Source organism: Budorcas taxicolor, chromosome 19, assembly GCF_023091745.1.
Source record: "Budorcas taxicolor isolate Tak-1 chromosome 19, Takin1.1, whole genome shotgun sequence".
Lineage (NCBI taxonomy): Eukaryota > Metazoa > Chordata > Mammalia > Artiodactyla > Bovidae > Budorcas > Budorcas taxicolor.
The window spans coordinates 47791612-47810178 of NC_068928.1; the positions used below are offsets into that span (position 1 = coordinate 47791612).

Consider the following 18567-nt stretch of genomic DNA (forward strand, 5'->3'; position numbering starts at 1 on the left):
CGGGCCTCCTGGGACGGAGGACCCAGGGGGCTGAGGACATCGGTGAGAGGGCCGGTGTGTGCCACTCTGGGGACTTAGGGTGCTGATGGAGTGACAGGGACAGTGTTTGTCCCCTTGGAACACAGAGCAATGGTCACTTGGGGCGTCCTCCGAGTGGAGACACTGGGGAACCGGGGGAAGTGGGGGCGGGGCACTTACTCCACGTGCTTGGACCAGGAAGGCGGGTCACTCATGGTCATGAACACGCAGTTGGTCAGGATGGTGATCATAATGAACATGCTGAACAGCGTTGGGGGGAGGGTCAAGGAAAGTGAGGGAGCAGGTGGGGAGGAGAGGAGGACAGAGGGCCTCCTCACCCAGAGCGCCCCGTTCTTGCTCATCCCTGACCCCTGCCTGCCTTTCCCCACCCCTGTGCTCGCCCCACTCCGCCAGGATATGAGTGGATGAGCACCTTGATGGCGCAGCGTCTGACGATGCTGAAGGGGCTCAGGAGGTAGAGAGCAGGAGTGGCTGAGAAGCGGAAGATGGACTTGCCCTTGTTGAGCACGATGAAGGTCTGCAGGAGGGAGAGAGCTGTGAGGCCTGGGACAGGCAGACGGATGGACCAGGGACAGACAGGTGGAGGGAGGCCTCCCCGGCGTGGACCTTCTTGTCGCTGTAGTAGGGATCCAGATCCTCCAGGGGGATGCCGATGACCTCCGGCGGGGGGTCCCCGTAGATGAGCGGCAGGTTCTTGCCAGCCTCCATGTCGCTGCGCGGCTTCCGCTCGGCATCCTCGATCTCCATCTGCTTGTTCCGCAACTGCCGGGCCTCCTCCTCCAACACCCGGCGCTCTATGGCTGCCAGGGACTCCCGGGTGAAGGGGCGTAGGCTCTCGGGGCCCAGAGGCACCACCGTGGGCAGAGACGCATTGGCCATCTTCGCATCCTGGGCTCAGGGGCCAGCAGGGTGGCGGGCAGCTGGGGCAGCTGCAGCGTGCAGCCCCCGGGGTGCTGGGCGGCCACCCCGCCCTGGGCCTGCGGTCCCGCTACTCACCTCCCGCCTGCCCTGGGGCCAGGGCAGGCAGATTGGCGAGCAGGCGCTGTCGGAACTGGAGGGTGTGCCTGCGGGCCCGGGTGCTGCTTTTGCACAGATGTTGGACACAGAGCATCACCCCCGCAGCCCTGCACCACACTCGCCCCAGCAGGGGGTTGGCTCCCCTCTGCACTGACAGAAAACCAACCAGGTCCTCTTCTCCCTCGGGGACTCGTGGCCAACGCCCCCGTGCCTTCAACTGCCTCCTGGGCCCGAGTTCTGGGAACTGTGTGGCTTCAGCCTACGGGGAACAGAGAAAACCACAGGTGGCTATACCCCCGTGACCTCAACCCTGCAGTGACGCAGAAAGGAATCGGATGTGAGACGTGAGGGCAGACCCAGAGGACGGGCCGAGGTGAGGGGCCCGGCGGGGTCAGCCTAAAGCAGGAACGGCAAACGGATTTCATCTTGAAGGCTGACGTGGATCAGCTGCTCTTGGCTGCCTGGCTGCTGCTGCTGCTAAGTCGCTTCAGTCGTGTCCGACTCTGTGCGACCCCACAGACGGCAGCCAACCAGGCTCTGCCGTCCCTGGATTTCTCCAGGCTGCCTGGAGATGTGGGCAAAGACCACGTGGGCTGGAGACGGACTCGGCGCGAGGGGGCTGCGGGGATTGATTAGTAATGTCTGCCGGGGGCATGAAGGAGGAGAATGCGTGTACTTGCCACTGTTCACCATATCTTGCTTGGAGGGAGGAGACAAGGAAGAAGTGTGAACATGTAGCACCTTGTCCTGAGCTTTGGGGAGGTGTGATGTTGGATGGGGAGCGGGAAGAAGGAAGATTCCCAGGCTCTGGGGATAGTTCCAATAGCTTCCTCCTCCATGACCCATGGGATCTAACCTATGGGGAGGGAGGGGGAACTGGAGCAAGAAAATGCAAGGTGTATGGGGGGGGCACGTCAGGAGAGCCTGCAGGTGTTAACATGGAAGAGCAGGACACACAGGTAAGGTCCTGGGGAGAAAGAGATGGACAGTTTCGATGGTGGGGGCAGGACCAGAGCTCCCAGGGACTGCTTTTGGCTGGTGGTCCCTGTATGAACCGGGCAGATAGAGGGGCGCCTGCCAGGAGCCTTGGAGGCCATAAGAGCTACACACTGTGTCTCCTGGCCAGTCCCTTGGTTGCTACTACTCCCCTCCTCCCCCAAAGCCTTCTTGAGCCTGTTCTTTGTGGAAGGGAGGCGGTGGTGGGTCACTTATGGCAAAGGCCCTGGGGGATGACCCACATCAGGAGACGGATGCAGGGACACCCCAGCCACCTGGTCATACAGAGCCTTCCCAAGGACCCCACAGACAGAGGCTCCAGAGATACCCAGGGCTACACCAGAGGGCAGCTCTGTCACAGTGGGCCCAGACCCCTGAGCAGTGCCCAGGCCAGTGCGGGCACTTCCTCAGGCTTGGTCAACAGGTGGGGAGGGCGGCCCAGGGAACGGCCGGAACCATTGGGCAGAGCAGGCCACGCCCCCCGGCCTGACTGCCCAGCTGCTCCCTCCCATCACTCGGGGAGTCGTGTTTCCACGGGGATGACTTTGCTCATTCCTGCCCACCCCGCCCCTCAGCTGCTCATCGGCCCAGTCATGTGCGTGGAAATGTGTTTGTGCACGGACACGCACGTGTGCACTCATGCACACACAGAAGTGCGCATACCCAGCTTGAAACCTCTCCTCACACTGACCCCACAGTTGTACCCACCACTTGCCACACACCTTCTCTCCTTCATCCCCATCACTGGTCCCACGTACGTGTCCGAACAGAAGACATTGACCTGCCAGATGGCCCTGAAGAGACCATGGCCAATGAGCACCCTCCTGGTTCATGGGCCCGGCTTGGCACAATTCTCTGGCCTGATGCTGCCCCCTTCCTCCTTTGCAGGAGCCCAAGTGAAGGAGATCAAACCAGTCAATCCTAAAGGGAATCAACCCTGAATATTCATCGGAAGGACTGATGCTGAAGCTGAAGCGCCAGTACTTTGGCCACCTGACGGGAAGAGCCGACTCATTGGAAAAGACCCTGATGCTGGGAAAGATTGAGGGCAGGAGGAGAAGGGGACGACAGAGGATGAGATGGCTGGATGGGCACCAACTCAATGGACATGAGTTTGAGCAAACTCCAGGAGACAGTGAAGGACAGGGAAGCCTGGTGTGCTACAGTTCATGGGGTCACTAAGGGTCAGACACAACTGAGAGACTGAACAACAGCATCAAAGTGGGATGACAGAAACCAGGGACAAACAGTCCAGCTTGGGCCCCAGCGCCGGTGGAAACTGCTGGCCAGAGTCTCCAGAGCCCCCCAGCAGTCAGCTCTGGTCTCTACGCAGCTGACCCTCCCTCGAGCATCTCCCGGCCACAGCCCCTCCTTCTGTTTACGTACTCGTTTATTTTGCCTGGTCTTTTGAGATGCTTGTTTGCGCGGCGTGCAGGCTTCACTTGTGGCATGTGGGATCTCGTTTCCCATGCGTGCATGCTCAGTTGCTCAGTCATATCTGACTCATTGCAACCCTATGGACTGCAGCCTGCCAGGCTCCTCCGTCCATGGGATTCTCCAGGCAAGAATATTGGAGTGGGTCGCCATTTCCTCCTTCAGGGGCTCTTCCTGACCCAGGGATCAAACCCATGTCTCCTACGTCTCCTGCATCGGCAGGTGGATTCTTTACCATTGAGTCACCTGGCAAGCCCTGACCAGGGGTGGAATGCAGGCCCCTTGCGTTGGGAGTGCTGAGCCTTAGCCACTGGACCAGTGGAGAAGTCCCCACAGCCTTTGTTCTTGAGAGAGGAATGTGGCCTCCCCATCAGGCTGCTCTCTCTACATCTGCTCTGTGAGCGCTTCCTTCCTGCCCCTGGAAGACGCTCTTCTCCAAGGCCTGGTCTGCAGCCCTGTTTTCAGTTGTTTTTCGCAGCAGGCGCCTCTCCCAGTGCCCTTCTCCTCTGCTCCGGGAACAGTCACCATCCCCCTCCTCTCATGGTTTCTGCTCACGCTCTGCACTGGCCCCGGGACAGGTCAGGTCATGGCTCCTCTTCTTGTGTCGCCTTCGCAGTTCTTAGGTCAATGGTGGCTCATGCCCTGCTTGTGTGATGGGTGTCTGTCTCCCCGACCAGAATCCTCAGAGACCAGGGCTTGGGGTCACCCTGAACTGGTGCCTGGCACATTGGCACGGGGCCCACAGCCAGCACAGCTAGCCTGGCACTTCCTCCTGCTGGCCCCTAGCTGGCCCCCAGTGGACTCCTCATCCCTCCCTTTGGAATTTGTACTTGGTCCTAAATTCCCCGCTTCCTCCCTCCCTCTTCACCAGCCCTGGAGCCACTTAGCGTCTGGATGTTGTGTTATATCAGTGAGTGGATGCCCTCCTTGGCTAGGCCAGTGGAGGCAAAGGTTTTGGTTGGTGATGGCCAAAATCATCCCAGTGGCACATCTGGTCAGTTCCCAACCTCGCCGAGGCTCCCTCCAGCACCCAGCTGTCTCTCCATCCTGCCGGGGGTGCTTCATCACCCCTCACCCGCTCCATTCAAACAGTCTCCCACCTGCCTCCCTGCCTCCCACCTGGCTCTCCTCCAATCCACCATCCCCATTTCTTTTTTTAAAAAAATTATTTTAATTTATTTATTTGGCTGCACTGGGTCTTAGTTGCAGTGTGGGGGATCTTTAGCTGTGGCATGTGGGATCTAGTTCCCTGACCAGGGAACGAACCCAGGCCCCCTGCATTGGGAGAGTGGAGTCTTAACCATGGACCACCAGGGAAGTCTCTACCCCCATTTCTAAAGTCATAAATCTGTTCCGGTCACCCTCTGCTTAATCCTTCACTGGATTAATAATGCATCCATAACTGACAAGGGCCTGCTATAAAGCACAGGAAACTCTGCTTAAAGTTATGTGGCAGCCTGGATGGAACCGGAGTTTAGGGGAGAATGGATACATGTATAGATATGGCCGAGTCCCTTTGCTGTTCTCCTGAAACTATCACAGCATTGTTAATGGGCTAGACCCCAATGCATTATAAAAAGTTTATTTAAAAGTGCGTCTGCATTCCTCCATGTGGCTCCCAGGCCCTCCATGATCCGATCTCTACCTCGTCACCCAGCCCTTCTCTACGTGCACCCGGCCTCTGGCCATGGTACCTCCATTTTCACAAATGGGCCACACTGTTTTTCACTGAAGCCCATGCCTCCTGCAGCACTCCTTCTTTATGTCACCCTGGAGAGCTTTAATTTGTCAGGCTCAACCTACACACGAACCACCACCTCCAGGAAGCCTTCCCTGGTAACCTTGGGTGAGTGGATTTCCCCTTTGGATCACCTGTGTGCCTGATGCTGAAGAAGAGTTTATCAAATGAATGAATGAATGAGAGGGCCCTTCCACCTGAGTTATTTCTCCTTTGAGCCCACTCTGAACTAAAATCATGAACAGAACCTGGATCTCCTCTGATATGGCTGCTTTGAGCACTCCCCTCCCCCACCTCCTACTACTCAGCTCAAGTGCCGGGTTGTGTAATCCTTGAGCTTCTCCTTGTCTTCTGCCCTTGACCCTGAGATTTCTCCCTCTCCATCAGCCCCTCAGACTTCACCTCCCTCCTCTTCCAGCCTCAGTTACAAGAGCCATCATAATCCCCCCTTGAAAATACTGTTGGGAGACCAAAGATTCTATGCTTGGAATCCTTCCAGACTTCTCCCTGTGTACCTTTTCATCTGGCTCTTCATTTTTACCCGTTATTATCCTTTATAATAAAATGCTTTTGAATTGTGGCTTTAGAGAAGACTTTTGAGAGTCCCTTGGATGGCAAGGAGATCAAACCAGTCAATCCTAAAGGAAATCAACCCTGAATATGCATTGGAAGAACTGATGCTGAAGCTGAAACTCAAATACTTTGGCTACCTGATGTGAAGAGCTGACTCACTGGAAAAGATTGAGGGCAGGAGGAGAAGGGGGCAACAGAGGACAAGATGGTTGGATGCCATCATTGCCTCTGCTAAGTCACTTCAGTCGTGTCCGACTCTGTGCGACTCCACAGACGGCAGCCCACGAGGCTCCCCCGTCCCTGGGATTGTCCAGGCAAGAACACTGGAGTGGGTTGCCATTTCCTTCTCCAATGCATGAAAATGAAAAGTGAAAGTGAAGTCGCTCAGTCGCGTCCGACTCTTTGAGACCTCATGGACTGCAGCCTACCAGGCTCCTCCATCCATGGGACTTCCCAGGCAAGAGTACTGGAGTGGGTTGCCATTGCCTTCTCCATCATTGCGTCAGTGGACATGAGTTTGAGCAAACTGGGATATAGTGAAAGACAGGGAAGCCTGGTGCACTGCAGTCCATGGGGTTGCAAAGAGTCGGACACGACTTAGCAACTGAACAGCAATAGAATGCTTACACTATAATAGTAAGAAATATTCCCTTAGGGGGCTTCCCTGGCAGTCCAGTTTTTTTAAAAAAAGAAAGAAAAGAAAAGAAAATACCCTTAAGCATAGCCTTCTCTCTCTTTCCACCCCTCACCAGGGGCAACCTTCATCTACCTGGTAGCCCAGCTATGCTCTGCCTGAGTCAGGGCCCTGAGCTGCTGGGTGCTACTGCTGCCAAGGCAGGACCTGGCTGGGTTCACATTGCCTTTGTGATTATAAGCTCCAGGTTTTCCCTGAGTGCCACCCTCTAAGGATAGGTTTCCCTGTGAGTCTCACTTTTCTTCTTTTTGAGAACTATTTCGTGCTTTCTCTTCTTTCCTCCAACTATCCCCTCCCCATCCTCCCCACAGTGCTCCCAGCTGATGACTTAGTCTCCGTCTTCACACACGGGATCCATCACACACAGTCAAACCAATGGACCTAGCCTCACTGCCCACCACTTCCTCCTCCATCCTACCAACAGAAGAAGCAAGACCAGGACTTTCACTTCGGCTTGGGCCCCTCACTCCACTTGCCTTCCTAAGGACCTCCTTCTCTATGTATCGTCTCTTTCTCCCACCACCAGCCCCTCCCTCTCAGTGACCAGGCTTTCCCATCTTCAAAATAATGGTAGTGGTGACAAAAAGCACCCTCCTGCCTCCACGCCTCCCTTCCTTCTTTTTAAAGAGATATTTTATTTTTATTGATTTATCTGGCTGCACCAGATCTTAGCTGAGGCACAAGGATCTTCGATCTTCGTTGCAGCAGATGGATTTTTTTTTTTTTTTTTTTTAGTTGTGGCATGCAGGATCTTAGAGTCAAGGCATGTGGGATCTAATTCCCTGACCAGGGATGGAACCCAGGTCCCCTGCATTGGGAGTATGGAATTCTCACCTCCCTTCACACTCGCTCCATTTTTCTGCCTCTCTTCATGGACAGACTGCTTGGAAAGTGTCTACACCAGCTGTCTTTACTTCCTTACCTTTTATTCCCTCTCCAACCCACTCCAACCTGGCGTGTGTCACCTCCCCCGCTCCACGGAAGTGGCTTTTGTCAAGTCACTAGCAGTCTCGATGCTGCCAAGCCTGCTGCACACGTTTCTGTCTTCACCTCCCTCAACCTCTTAGAAACATTCAACCCAGTTGGCCGTGGCCCGCTTCTGGGCAGGCTCTACCCACCCAGCCTCCATGACAGCTCACGCATGCTTTACTTCCTGCCTCCCTGGCTGTTCCTTCTCAATGTCCTTTGTGTTTGTCCCTCTTCCTCTCCCCAGGGCTCTGTCTGGGTCTGGATGGCATCATTCCTATGACTGTAGGTAGTGTTATAGGAGTATGGCAACTCTCTCCTCTGAACTCTAGACTGAAATACCCAACTGACTCCTGGACCCCACTATGTGGATAGTAATAGGCATGCAGCCAATAGCATCTGGAATGAAACATATGCCCACTGACCTGCTTTTAGCACAGGGAACTCTGCTCAATAATAGGTAACAACCTAAAGGGAAAAGAAGTTGAAAAAGAGATACATGTATATGTATAACTGAATCACTTTGCTGTATACCTGAAACTAACATAATATTGTAAATCAAGTATGCTGTTGTTGTTTAATCCCAAAGTCCTGTCTGACACTTTTGCAACTCCATGGACTATAGCTTGCCAGGCTCCTCTGTCCATGGGATTTCCCAGGCAAGAGTACTGGAGTGGGGTGCCATTTCCTTCTCCAGCAGATCCTCTGACCCAGGGATTGAACCCTCATCTCCTGTATTGGCAGGCGGATTCTTTACCACTGAACCATCAGGGAAGCCCCAAATCAACTATATTCCAATATAAAATAAAAAGATAACAGAAATATATTCTCAAAACAAACAAATAGATAATCCAATAAAAAATGAGCAGAAGATCTAAATAGACATTTCTCCAAAGAAGATATACAGATGACCAAAATGCACATGAAAAAGGATTCAACATTGCTAAAGAGTCTAGAGAATTAATTCTGGAGAGGGTGAGGAGAAAAAGACACTCTACTTGACTGTTGGTGGGAATGTAAACTGGTACAGCCACTATGGAGAACAGGTTTCACTCCCAAAAGGGGTTACAATCAACTATTAAGCTTGAGGACACAGTCCACTCAAGACCGCCCACATTTCTGATATCAACCGCAAGGTTAGGTTCCTCAAGATCACTGTCTTTTTCACCCTCTTCCTCAACCCAGGAGATGGTACCACCATCCATCCAAGCCCCAAATCTGCTCAAATCAAAAGCTGAGATGTCTTTGTGAATTCTTCTTCTCCCTCATCTCTATATTCAGCCTGTCCAAAGTTCTATTAATAACATCTCCAAAATTCCTATAACCTCTGTTTTCCCCTACCCACCCTGGTCCATATCACATAGCTGCCTGCTTTTGCCCCTGCCCTCTCCAAACCAGTCTAGTAAAGCAGCGGGTGCTGGTTTATGTAAACATTTTTAAAAATATTTTATTTATTTATCTGTGCCAGGTCTTAGCTGTGGCATGCAGGATCTTCTATCTTTGTTGTGGCAGGATCATTAGTTGTGGCCTGTAGGATCTAGCTCCCTGACCAGGAATCAAATCTGGGCCCCCTTCCTTGAGAACATAGGCTCTTAGCCAGTGGATCACCAGGGAGGTCCCAGCGGGTACTGTTTTAAAAATAAGAAACTAATCATATTGTTTCTCCTGCTTAAATTTCTCCAGTAATGGCCTATTGTGCTTAGAATAAAACCTAAACTTCTTTTGGTGGTCTCCAAGGCCCTGGTGATCCAGCCCCTATCTATACCTCTTCACCTTTGTCTGCTGATCTGTTCTCCCTACCCACTCTGCCTCAGTCCTTCCGGCCTCCTTCCAGCTTCTTGACCACTGAACTCAAGTCTGCCTTTGGATCTTTGCTCTCTCTGGAGCTCTTGTCTCCCCTCTCTTCACATGGCTTTTCCTGCTCACTTTCCCATCAAGCCTCTAATGTCCCTTCTCCAAGAGGGTTTCTCCTCCTCATCTCTCTGTCCTAGCCCATTGTACTTTCCATGATGGTGTATTTTCCTTGACATTATTTATCATAATTCATAATCACTTGTTTATTGGCCTAATTTATTTGTCTATCTCCTTCACCAGACCAAAATGCCGAGAGAGCAGGAACTCTGTCTGTCCAGATCACCACGGCTGGTCCCAGGCCAGGGCACTTCGCAGATACTCAGTGAGTGGATGAGGCCTTGGATATAGGTCCTTCTGAGAATAAGATGGATTCTGAAAGGTTTCATCCATCCATCCACCCACCCAGCCATCCATCCATCCATCCACCCCCCCAGCCATCCATTCATTCTGTTCATAAGTCAGAGGCTGAGCTAGCCCTGAGTAGGACACAAAGATGCACCAGCTATGCATCCTGCCTTCCAAGAGTTGATAGCTGGGGAGATGGGCACAGAAGCTCTGATATGAGGAGACAGAGATGTTCGCCCTAAAGAAGGGAGCAGAAACTAACACAACATTATAAAGCAATTATATTCCAATAAAGATAAATAAATAAAGAAGGGAGTTGATTGTGCTACGGGAGTTCGGGTGGCTGGACTGGTGACTTCCAGACCAGGGAAAGGAAAGAAGTGCCTTTTCAGTTGAGTCACAAAGGATGAGGAAGTTATGGGTGCAGGGAAGTGAAAGGGAAGGACACTCCAGGGAGAAGGGACAGCCAGAGAAAATACAGAAGCCGGACCTAGGGAGCTGCGCTGTGTCAGTCTTTGGAAGGCTTGGAATCTGTATGGGCTTTTTAAAAAGACCATTTATTCCTGTGTGCACTGGGTCTTTGTTGCTGTGTGGGCTTTCCTCTAGCCGTGGCTGAGTGGGGCCTACTCCCTAGCTGCAGCGAGCAGGCTTCTCATTGCGGTGGCTTCTCTTGTTGTGGAACGTGGGCTCAGTAGTTGCTGCACACGGGCTCAGTAGCCTCGGCTCCTGGGCTCTAGAGCACAGGTTCAGTAGTTGTGGGAACATGGGCTTAGTTGCCTTGTGGCATGTGGGATCTTCCTGGAGCAGAGATTGAACCCATGTCTCCTGCATTGACTGGGGGATTCTTTACCATTGAGCCCTGTTTATGGGCTTTGGGGAAGTGGGCTGGGCAGCTAGGCCAGGGCCTCGAAGACCACATCTGGGAGTCTGGACTTCATCCCCCTGGTTTGGAAAGCCCCTCCCAGGGGTGCTGGGTTGCTTACATTGACCAGTGGGTATGTGCCCCCTGCTCACCCTAATAGTGTGTCTAGAATAGAATGACAAGCTGGGCTATTTGCAGTGGCACCAGTGGAGAATGAAAAGACATCTGGGGTATACACACAGCGACTTTCTGGCAGGGACAAGTACTGATAATGTCCCATGTCAGTGGGTTGGGTGTCTTGCAGGCAGATCGCCACATGGCCCCTCAAATCCAGCCTGGAGTAAAGGGAGCCATGTGACAGCTCAAACCCTCCTTCCGCCAGCCAGTCTCTGGCCTCCACCTCCGAGATGTGGTGTTTGAGGGCCTGGGGGAACCTCTTCTCATGGAAAATTTTTTAATTTTTTTTTGGCTGTGCCAGGTCTTAGTTGCAGCACTTGCCGTCTCTGCTCTTTGTTGCTGCTTTAGTTGCAGCATGTGGGATCCAGTTCCCTGACCAGGTATCGAACCTGTGTCCCCTGCATTGGGAGTGTGGAGTCTTAGCCACTGGACCATCAGGCAGTGCCCCACCCCGCCCCGCCCCGAATTTAAGAATGTTAGATTTGCAAGGACCAGAGACATGGAGTCCAACTCCCTCATTCTGCAGATGGGGAAACTGAGGCCTTGAACGGAGCAGTAACTCCCTACTCCGCAGACCACACATTTATTCCTTTAACAAACATTTCCTGAGCATCCACGCTATGCGGGGCTCTGTTTGGGGAACCAGGGATACAGGAGTGGCGAGGTCCCTGTCCTCACTGAGCTTGCATTCCCGAGGGAGAAGGCAGATAATAAATAAGGAAGCAAATAAGATAATTTTAGAGAATGATAAATGAAAGGCTCAGCCAAGACTAAAACCCTGTTCCGTGGGCACCAGAACTCAGCTAGGAAGTGAGAAGCTCCGTCGGAAACTGCGTCAAAACGGAAGTTTGGGCGGAAGTCGGGGTTAAAGTCTTGGGAACCTGGAGGCAAGGGGTGTGAAAGAAGGGTCCGGAGTCAGGGAGCCGGGCGAGGGCCAGCTGTCCCCGGGCGGGGAGGACACTGGAGGGCGAGGCAGCTCTTCTCTGGAGCGGGTCCAGCCCTGCATTGTCTCTCTCTGTGGGGCTGCCAGGTCGGAACACCCAATTCCAGATATAGTCTGACCGCAGAGAGAGAGGCTTTTTCTCCTTGGCCTGGACACCCATTGTGTTCATTCATCCCAAAATGTCATTTACATTTTCAGCAGCCCACTTACAAGGGGAGTTTACAGACACCCCTGGAGTTTTCATCACGAACTGTGGCCATATCAGAGTTTCACCATCCTGTAATTATGCAACTGACTTTTCTCTTTTAAATCCGGGTGGAGCTCAACAAAATGTTAGCAAATCAAATCCAACAGCATATAAAAAGGACTATACAACCAAAGGGGATTTACCCCAGGTATGCAGCACAGATTCAACACTAGAAAATCAGTTAATTTTTATAATTATTTATTTATTTGGCTCTACTGGGTTTTAGTTGCAGAATGCCAGATCATTTTCTTTTTTTTTTTTTAAGTTGTGGCATGTGGGTTCTAGTTCCTTGACCAGGGATGGAACTGAGCTGCCTGCATTGGGAGCACAGAGTCTCAGACACTGTGCTAAGAAAATTAGCACAGGAAAGTTCCAAAAATCAATTAATGTTAATCTGTCGTATCAACAGGCTGAAGAAAAATCCTAGTCATATCAATGAATATAGAAAATTAATTTTACAAAATCCAACCCCCATTCACGATAAAAGCTCTCAGCAAACTAGGAATAGAAGAGAACTTCCTCAACCTGATAGAGAACATTTTCCTAAAAAATCCTACAGTGGACATAGTACTTAATGGTGAGAAACTGGAACTTTTCCCATTAAGATCAGGAACAAAGAAAGGATGTCACCTCTCTCCACTCCTTTTCAATATCATACTGAAGTTCTAGCTAATGCAATAAGACAAGAAAAGGAAACAAAAGTTACACTGATCAGGAAGGAAGAAATAAAATTGTCTTTAACAGATGACATGATTGTCTGTACAAAACCCAAAAGAATCGACCAAACACAAACAAACCCCCTCTTGGAACTAATAATGATTATAGCAGAGTTTCAGGATGTAAAGTTAATATAAATTCAGGTGGTGGTGTTTAGTCACTAAGTCATGTCCAACTTTTTTGTGACCCCATGGACTGTAGGGCCACCAGGCTCGTCTGTCCATGCGATTTCCCAGGCAAGAATACTGGAATGGGTTGCAATTTCCTTCTCCAGGGGATCTTCCCAACCCAGCAATTGAACCCACGTCTCCTGCATTGGCAGGAGGATTCTTTACCACTCAGCCACCTGGGAAGCCCAAATTCGGGTGTAGGATTTTCCATCTACCTCCACTTAAGTGCCTCTCATTCACTGCACTTCTTAACCTGCAATCTTTTGTAAAAATTCGATTCTCCCCGCTCAGTTCAAGACCAATCCCTCACAGCTGAGTGCCTATGATCCTAATTGTCCCAAATTACTGGCCAAACAAAACTCATGACAGACATCCCCACCTCCTGCCACTTATATGCTTCTAGAACCTTCTCTCTTGGGACACCAAGCTTCCAATGAGGGTCCTTCAAACCACCTAGCTGCACTGAATTGGCCTGAAACCCCCCAAGAATCCTCAGCCATGCCCTGCCAGCTTGGTAACAGTTGCTGTGGGAAACCTCCGGAAGACTGAGAATGGATGAGACCTGTCCCTCACAGCCTTCCCGTTCACTCGAGGGCCCATTTCCCAGGATGCAGAGATGGTGGATGACTTGCTGGCCTTGCTCAGCACCATCTCTCTTGCCAACCAAGCAAGCCCTTCATCTCTAGTAAAGCCGCAGTCCAGGCTCAGGCTGTTTCTCTCTGGATTGAGGGCAAAATTACCCAGAGCTGCAGCCAATCCTCAAGCTTCACCTGCAGTGAGGGCTCAGACTCAGGACTTTCTGGGAGGCTGAAACAGATCAAACTTTCTCTGTCCTGGCCAAAGACAGCACCGGGCATCCTGGTGGCCTACTTCCCAAATTCCTGCATTTCTGCTGTGGCCCAGCACCAAGAATGCAAAATGGATCCCTTCCTCCTGTCCCCCTAGTTGTAAATCTCAAATCACAGCTTTTTCTCAGCCGGGGCAGGCTGGGGGTAAGGATGGGAAGAGGGTAGCTGTGTTGTTTCTCTGCCAGCACTTAGGGCCTCGGCCTTGGCAGGCCAGGGGCCTGGAGGAAGTCACGCCAGATGGCCCTCCCCTCTGGTCTGACTCTCTGTGGAGGAAATCTGCTCGAAGAGGTCTTGGAGGGCAGCCTGGAGCCTAATGCAGAAACCTCTGGACACTCAGGAGCTATGAGAGTTCCAGAAACCCTCATGGTCACACCGTGGGGGAGTGGGAGGGTTACCCTGGACAAGGGGTGGGCTAACGCTGATGACACTTTCCAGTTGGGGCTCACTGGGTTGAAATAAGCCTCCCTGTTTCAGGCACCTGATTTAACCAGGCTGATGATTTGTCCTGCCTGTGGGGAAAGGATGATCGAAGTGTGGCCACATTTATTAAATGTCACACGCGTGTATGTTCCTCGGTTCTTTGTCTTGTCACAACAAAGATTTAGAGTGACGTTTCGACTTACTGTTTGCCTGGAGACGGGGTTCCCAGGAATGGGTTTTCCCTCCCAAGTGAAGTGAAAGTGAAAGTCGTTCAGTTGTGTCTGACTCTTTGTGACCCCATGAACTATAGTCTATGGAATTCTCCAGGCCAAATTCTGGAGAGGGTCGCCTTTCCCTTCTCCAGGGGACCTTCTCAACCCAGGGCTCCAGCATTGCAGGCGGGTTCTTTACCAGCTGAGCCCCAAGGGAAGCCCAAGAAGACTGGAGTGGGTAGCCTATCCCTTCTCCAGCGGATCTTCCCGACCCAGTAATCAAACCAGGGTCTCCTACATATGAGGGAAGCCCCCCTTCTCCCAAGACTGAGGCTTAAATCAAAGGAATTGATCTTATCTCCAGGTGTATATTCCAGGCCTCATCAGCATCAGCTTGGGGAAGATTCTATTAGGAGTGGGAGTGGGGTGGTTCCTCTGACCCCCAAACCTCAGTGCATTCACCTGTCATCCTGACATGTGAGGGCCTGAGAGGTGGAGACCCAATAATTATTTTTTTTCTTTATATATATATATATAAATGTATATTTCATTGAAGTATAGTTGACTTAGTGTTTCAGATACCCAGCAAGGTGGTTCAGTTATAATATACACCTATCATTTTGCAGATTATTTTCCATTATAGGTTTTTACAAGATATTGACTATAGTTCCCTGTGCTAGACAGTAAAGCTTTGTTGCTTGTTGTATATCCATTTTTTTTTAAATTAGAAATTCAGCACTGAGAATTATTTCTTGATTGAGAGCAGTCATCCGTATGTTCATTTGGTGTTAAACGCATGCCAGGCACGGTTTCATCATCCCAGCTACTAAGTGGTGCAGCCAGGATTCGAATGTGGCTCTCGGAGGGGCCAAATCCACGTGCCTGCTACTACAAACACAGCCTCCCTCTGGCACTCCCAGTGGGGGATGGTGCTTGGCCTGGCTGCCCTCCCCCAGCCCGGGGCACGCCCAGGTTGCAGTCCCATCCAGCTTCCCCCTGGGCTGGCCTGATCCTCACCTGTCTGTCCTCTTCAAAGGACAGACCAGTCCTTGGGCCAAGCCCCTGAAAGGCGTGGGCTGGGGTGGGCGTCTGGCAAGCCCTGGCAGGCCCCAGGCTCAGGCTTCCTGGGGCCTCGAGTTGGGGGTTGGGAGTGGTGGGGATTAAGGGCCCCCACCTGTAATTTGGTAAAGAGCCTTTGTCGAGGTCTGGTTTTTCATTTGCACCAATCAACTGTAAAATACCCTCCCAACTTCCTCAGCAGCCAGGCTGCTCCTACACAAACACACACCAAACACACACACACACACTCGCTCACTCGTTGCTTCTATGAGTCATTTCCCAGCTGCTCCAAGGGGTGGGAAGGCTAATTAGCTCCACCCAGGCCTGGGGCTTCCTGCCCTCCGCTAGCTCTCTCAAAGGTACCCCCAAGCATGGTGATGGGGGCTCCATGGTTGGTCCCCCTCCAAATTGTGTGTGCACAGCCTCGTCTACACACACATCCAAGAGCCACCTTGCCCATCCTCAGGCAGACTCACCCCTGCACACAGGGCTGCCTCCCCTCACCCTGCGGGCTCCCACCTAGGTCAGCCCCTGGAGCTGCCGGCCTCTGTTCTCTGCCACGCACTCTCCCCACTCCCAGACTATGGCTCCCAGGCCTTTTTCCTCCTTAGGTCTACCCAGAGGGTGAGAAGAGGATGGTTCGAAACTGATTCTGAGCCTGGAGAGTTCCAGGGCCTATCTGGCCCCGCTTCCCTCCATCAACCCCTAACCATCTGGGTAGCGTAGGCTTTGACCCCTTTCACCCCATACTTGGGCTCTAGGTCCCTGCCAGGCTCAGGGAATTGGACGAGGAGCGTTAGGAAGAGCGGCCCGCAGAACCTGAGCCTATAACCTAAACCCCCAAGCGGCATCCCGCCCCTTCAGCAGCATGGCTTTGCCACTCAGAGAACTTGGTTCAACCCCAGAAACTGCTCCAGGGATGTTTTCTCACCAGTGACCCTGTGGAAGATCCTTCTCCCAAATTAGGCCAATCAAGAACTTAACAAGCCTCAAAAAAGATAAGACTCACCTGCAGCTCTTACTGAACTCTGAGCCTGGGGTAGGGGGAGGCTGGAGTAGGGGGAGGCTGGGGTAGGGGGAGGCTGGGGTAGGGGGAGGCTGGGGTAGGGGCAATCTCGGCTTTGTCCTTTACTCTCACAGAGCTTAAGGCAATACCTGTAAACCACACACTCTCATAAGGGGAGCTCTGCTGTCAGTATAATAAAAGCATCTCTTGGTAGGAAAAAACCCACCTCCTCCCAGGTATGTAGGGTACCCAGAGCTGGACAGGGTCTAATGCTTCCTACCAGGCACCCCCAACTTGTAACTTCTTCTCCCCTTCTGTGACTCCCAACCCCCCAACGAGGAGACATTTATTTCAGAGTCATAACCTGATAACAAGCATAATAATGAATTCCTGGTTAACACTTATATACTTGCCAAGCACTATGCTGGGCATTTCACATGCAATGAGCTCATGTAATCCTGACATGATCCTATTGTTATTATTCCATTTGGCAGATGAGGAAACGGAGGCACAGAGAGGATAAGGAAGTTGCCAGGTGTTATTTATGTAGTAAATTGGGGCTGGAAACCTGACCCCTGGGGCTCTCGGAAGAGACCCTGGCTCTGAACCACTAACGTATATCATCACCCCGGTCAGTGTCTAAACTGGGCCATGACCTTCTAGCACCTATGGGGGTGGAGGAGGGGTTGGCACCTGGTTTCACAAACCAGTTCAAAAACAGAGTGGGGTCTGGTGACTCTTGTGGGTTTTGCACTGAAGATTTCTGCTAGGCCTCCCAGCAGAGGGCAGGGAGGCCTGCAGGGGGCCGGGGGCAGCCTGCCCTTTGAGGGGCACCATGGCTCCCCTGCCATCCCCACTGACCAGTGGGCTCCTCGAGCCCCTCCCACTCCTCTGGCTGTCCCATGCCCTGCCGCCCCTCCCGCCACACACACACAAGGGCTGTTGACTGAAAACTGTAGGGAATAAAAATAGCTGTGCTGACGAGGCAGAATGGGGGCCAGAGCACATGAAAGGCCTGGGGCTGGGGTGGTGGAGGCAGAGAGACCCTGGGATTCCCCAGCCCCACGAGCACCTTCCAGTGGAGCCGTGGGGAGTCCGGGCCTGTTCCTGCCACTGCAGAGTTGGGGACCCCTAGGGATGCAACCGGGGACCCACTGCCCCCAGGGTCTCGGGGGCGAACTCTGCCCCAGGGAGTAGGGGCCGTGGCCCCTCACAAGCCTTGTGCCCCAGGTAAGTGACAGGGCCCTCTGAACCTGAGCCTTCCCTCTAAGAGGACTCGAGGGACAGAGGTCTGTGTCATGTGGACTGGGGCTGCTGACGCTGCCTGCTCCTGCCCCCGCCTTCTCTCTACCTGCTCTCCAAGGCCCCTGGGCTCAGATCTTTCCCTCTAGGCATCTCTGCTATCACCTGGAGAGAGTGAGCCTTCCCACTCTGGTCTGGAGGGTCCAATCCCTTCTCTCCTCTCTGCCTTGCCTCCCCTGGGAGCCTTCTCTAAACCCACCCCTTCCTGCCATCACCCACGCTTTTCTCTGATCTGGTGGACAGAGTTGCCCCCAAAGGCAGGGATTTTGTCAGGACCACCTCCAGCATCTGGCCAGGAGTTCAATGCCTTCAGCATGAGCTTCAGGGCTCCCCCACCCTTGGGCCTGGGTGGGTCAGGGCAGGGAAGCCGGCTGGGCAGACTTTGACACTCAGGCCAGTCTAGAGCTGGAGGCGACCCTGAGTCCTGAGCCTCCACCCTAAGCAGGTCCCGATGCAAAAATGACAAGGAAGCCAGGCAGGGATGGGACCACCTAAGTACCTTCCCCAAACCCCTCCCATCCCCTGAGAGCTGCCAGGCATGACGATGGAGTGGGCCTTGGGCTATGTCTGGGCCCCTGCATCACCCCACACAGGGAACGTGGCTCCAAATACTGGTGCAGTGTCTATAATCATCCACACCACTGGCCACGAGCAGGGGACTAGCTGTGACCCTGGAATAAGCTGGAGGGTTCTGGGAGAAGCAGCCCTCTGACACCTGCCCCCAACCCCAGCTCTGCACACCTGGGTTCAGTCACTGCCACCCTAGTCGCGTGACAACAACGCTCACCTCTTGTTCTGCCCTAACTTCTGTCAGCCTCCTCCCCTCACCAGACTAGACAGACACGGAAACTGGTCTCTCGCTGCCCTCCCCGAGCTGGCGCATCTTTAGGGGCCGAATTAAATGGCCTTCAAGCCTTCCCAGGTGTCTCAGCGGTAAGGTACCTGCCT

The 18567-nt window shown here is 52.7% G+C and overlaps 1 protein-coding gene across 2 annotated transcripts in view; it reads right to left on the reverse strand.

Moving 5' to 3' along the window:
- Window positions 1-18567, reverse strand: part of SCN4A (sodium voltage-gated channel alpha subunit 4) — a 52477-nt gene that overhangs the window by 32292 nt on the left and 1618 nt on the right. Inside the window, exons 2-4 of one of the 2 annotated variants that reach the window (XM_052657479.1) lie at window positions 646-1315; window positions 438-556; window positions 199-288 (exon numbers count right to left, since the gene is read on the reverse strand). In XM_052657479.1, coding sequence (XP_052513439.1) covers window positions 199-288; window positions 438-556; window positions 646-918 — 482 coding nt within the window. In that variant the 5' untranslated portion in view covers window positions 919-1315. Of the gene's footprint in view, window positions 1-198; window positions 289-437; window positions 557-645; window positions 1316-18567 lie in introns of those variants that run through there. The other variant, XM_052657480.1, reaches the window with a different exon arrangement.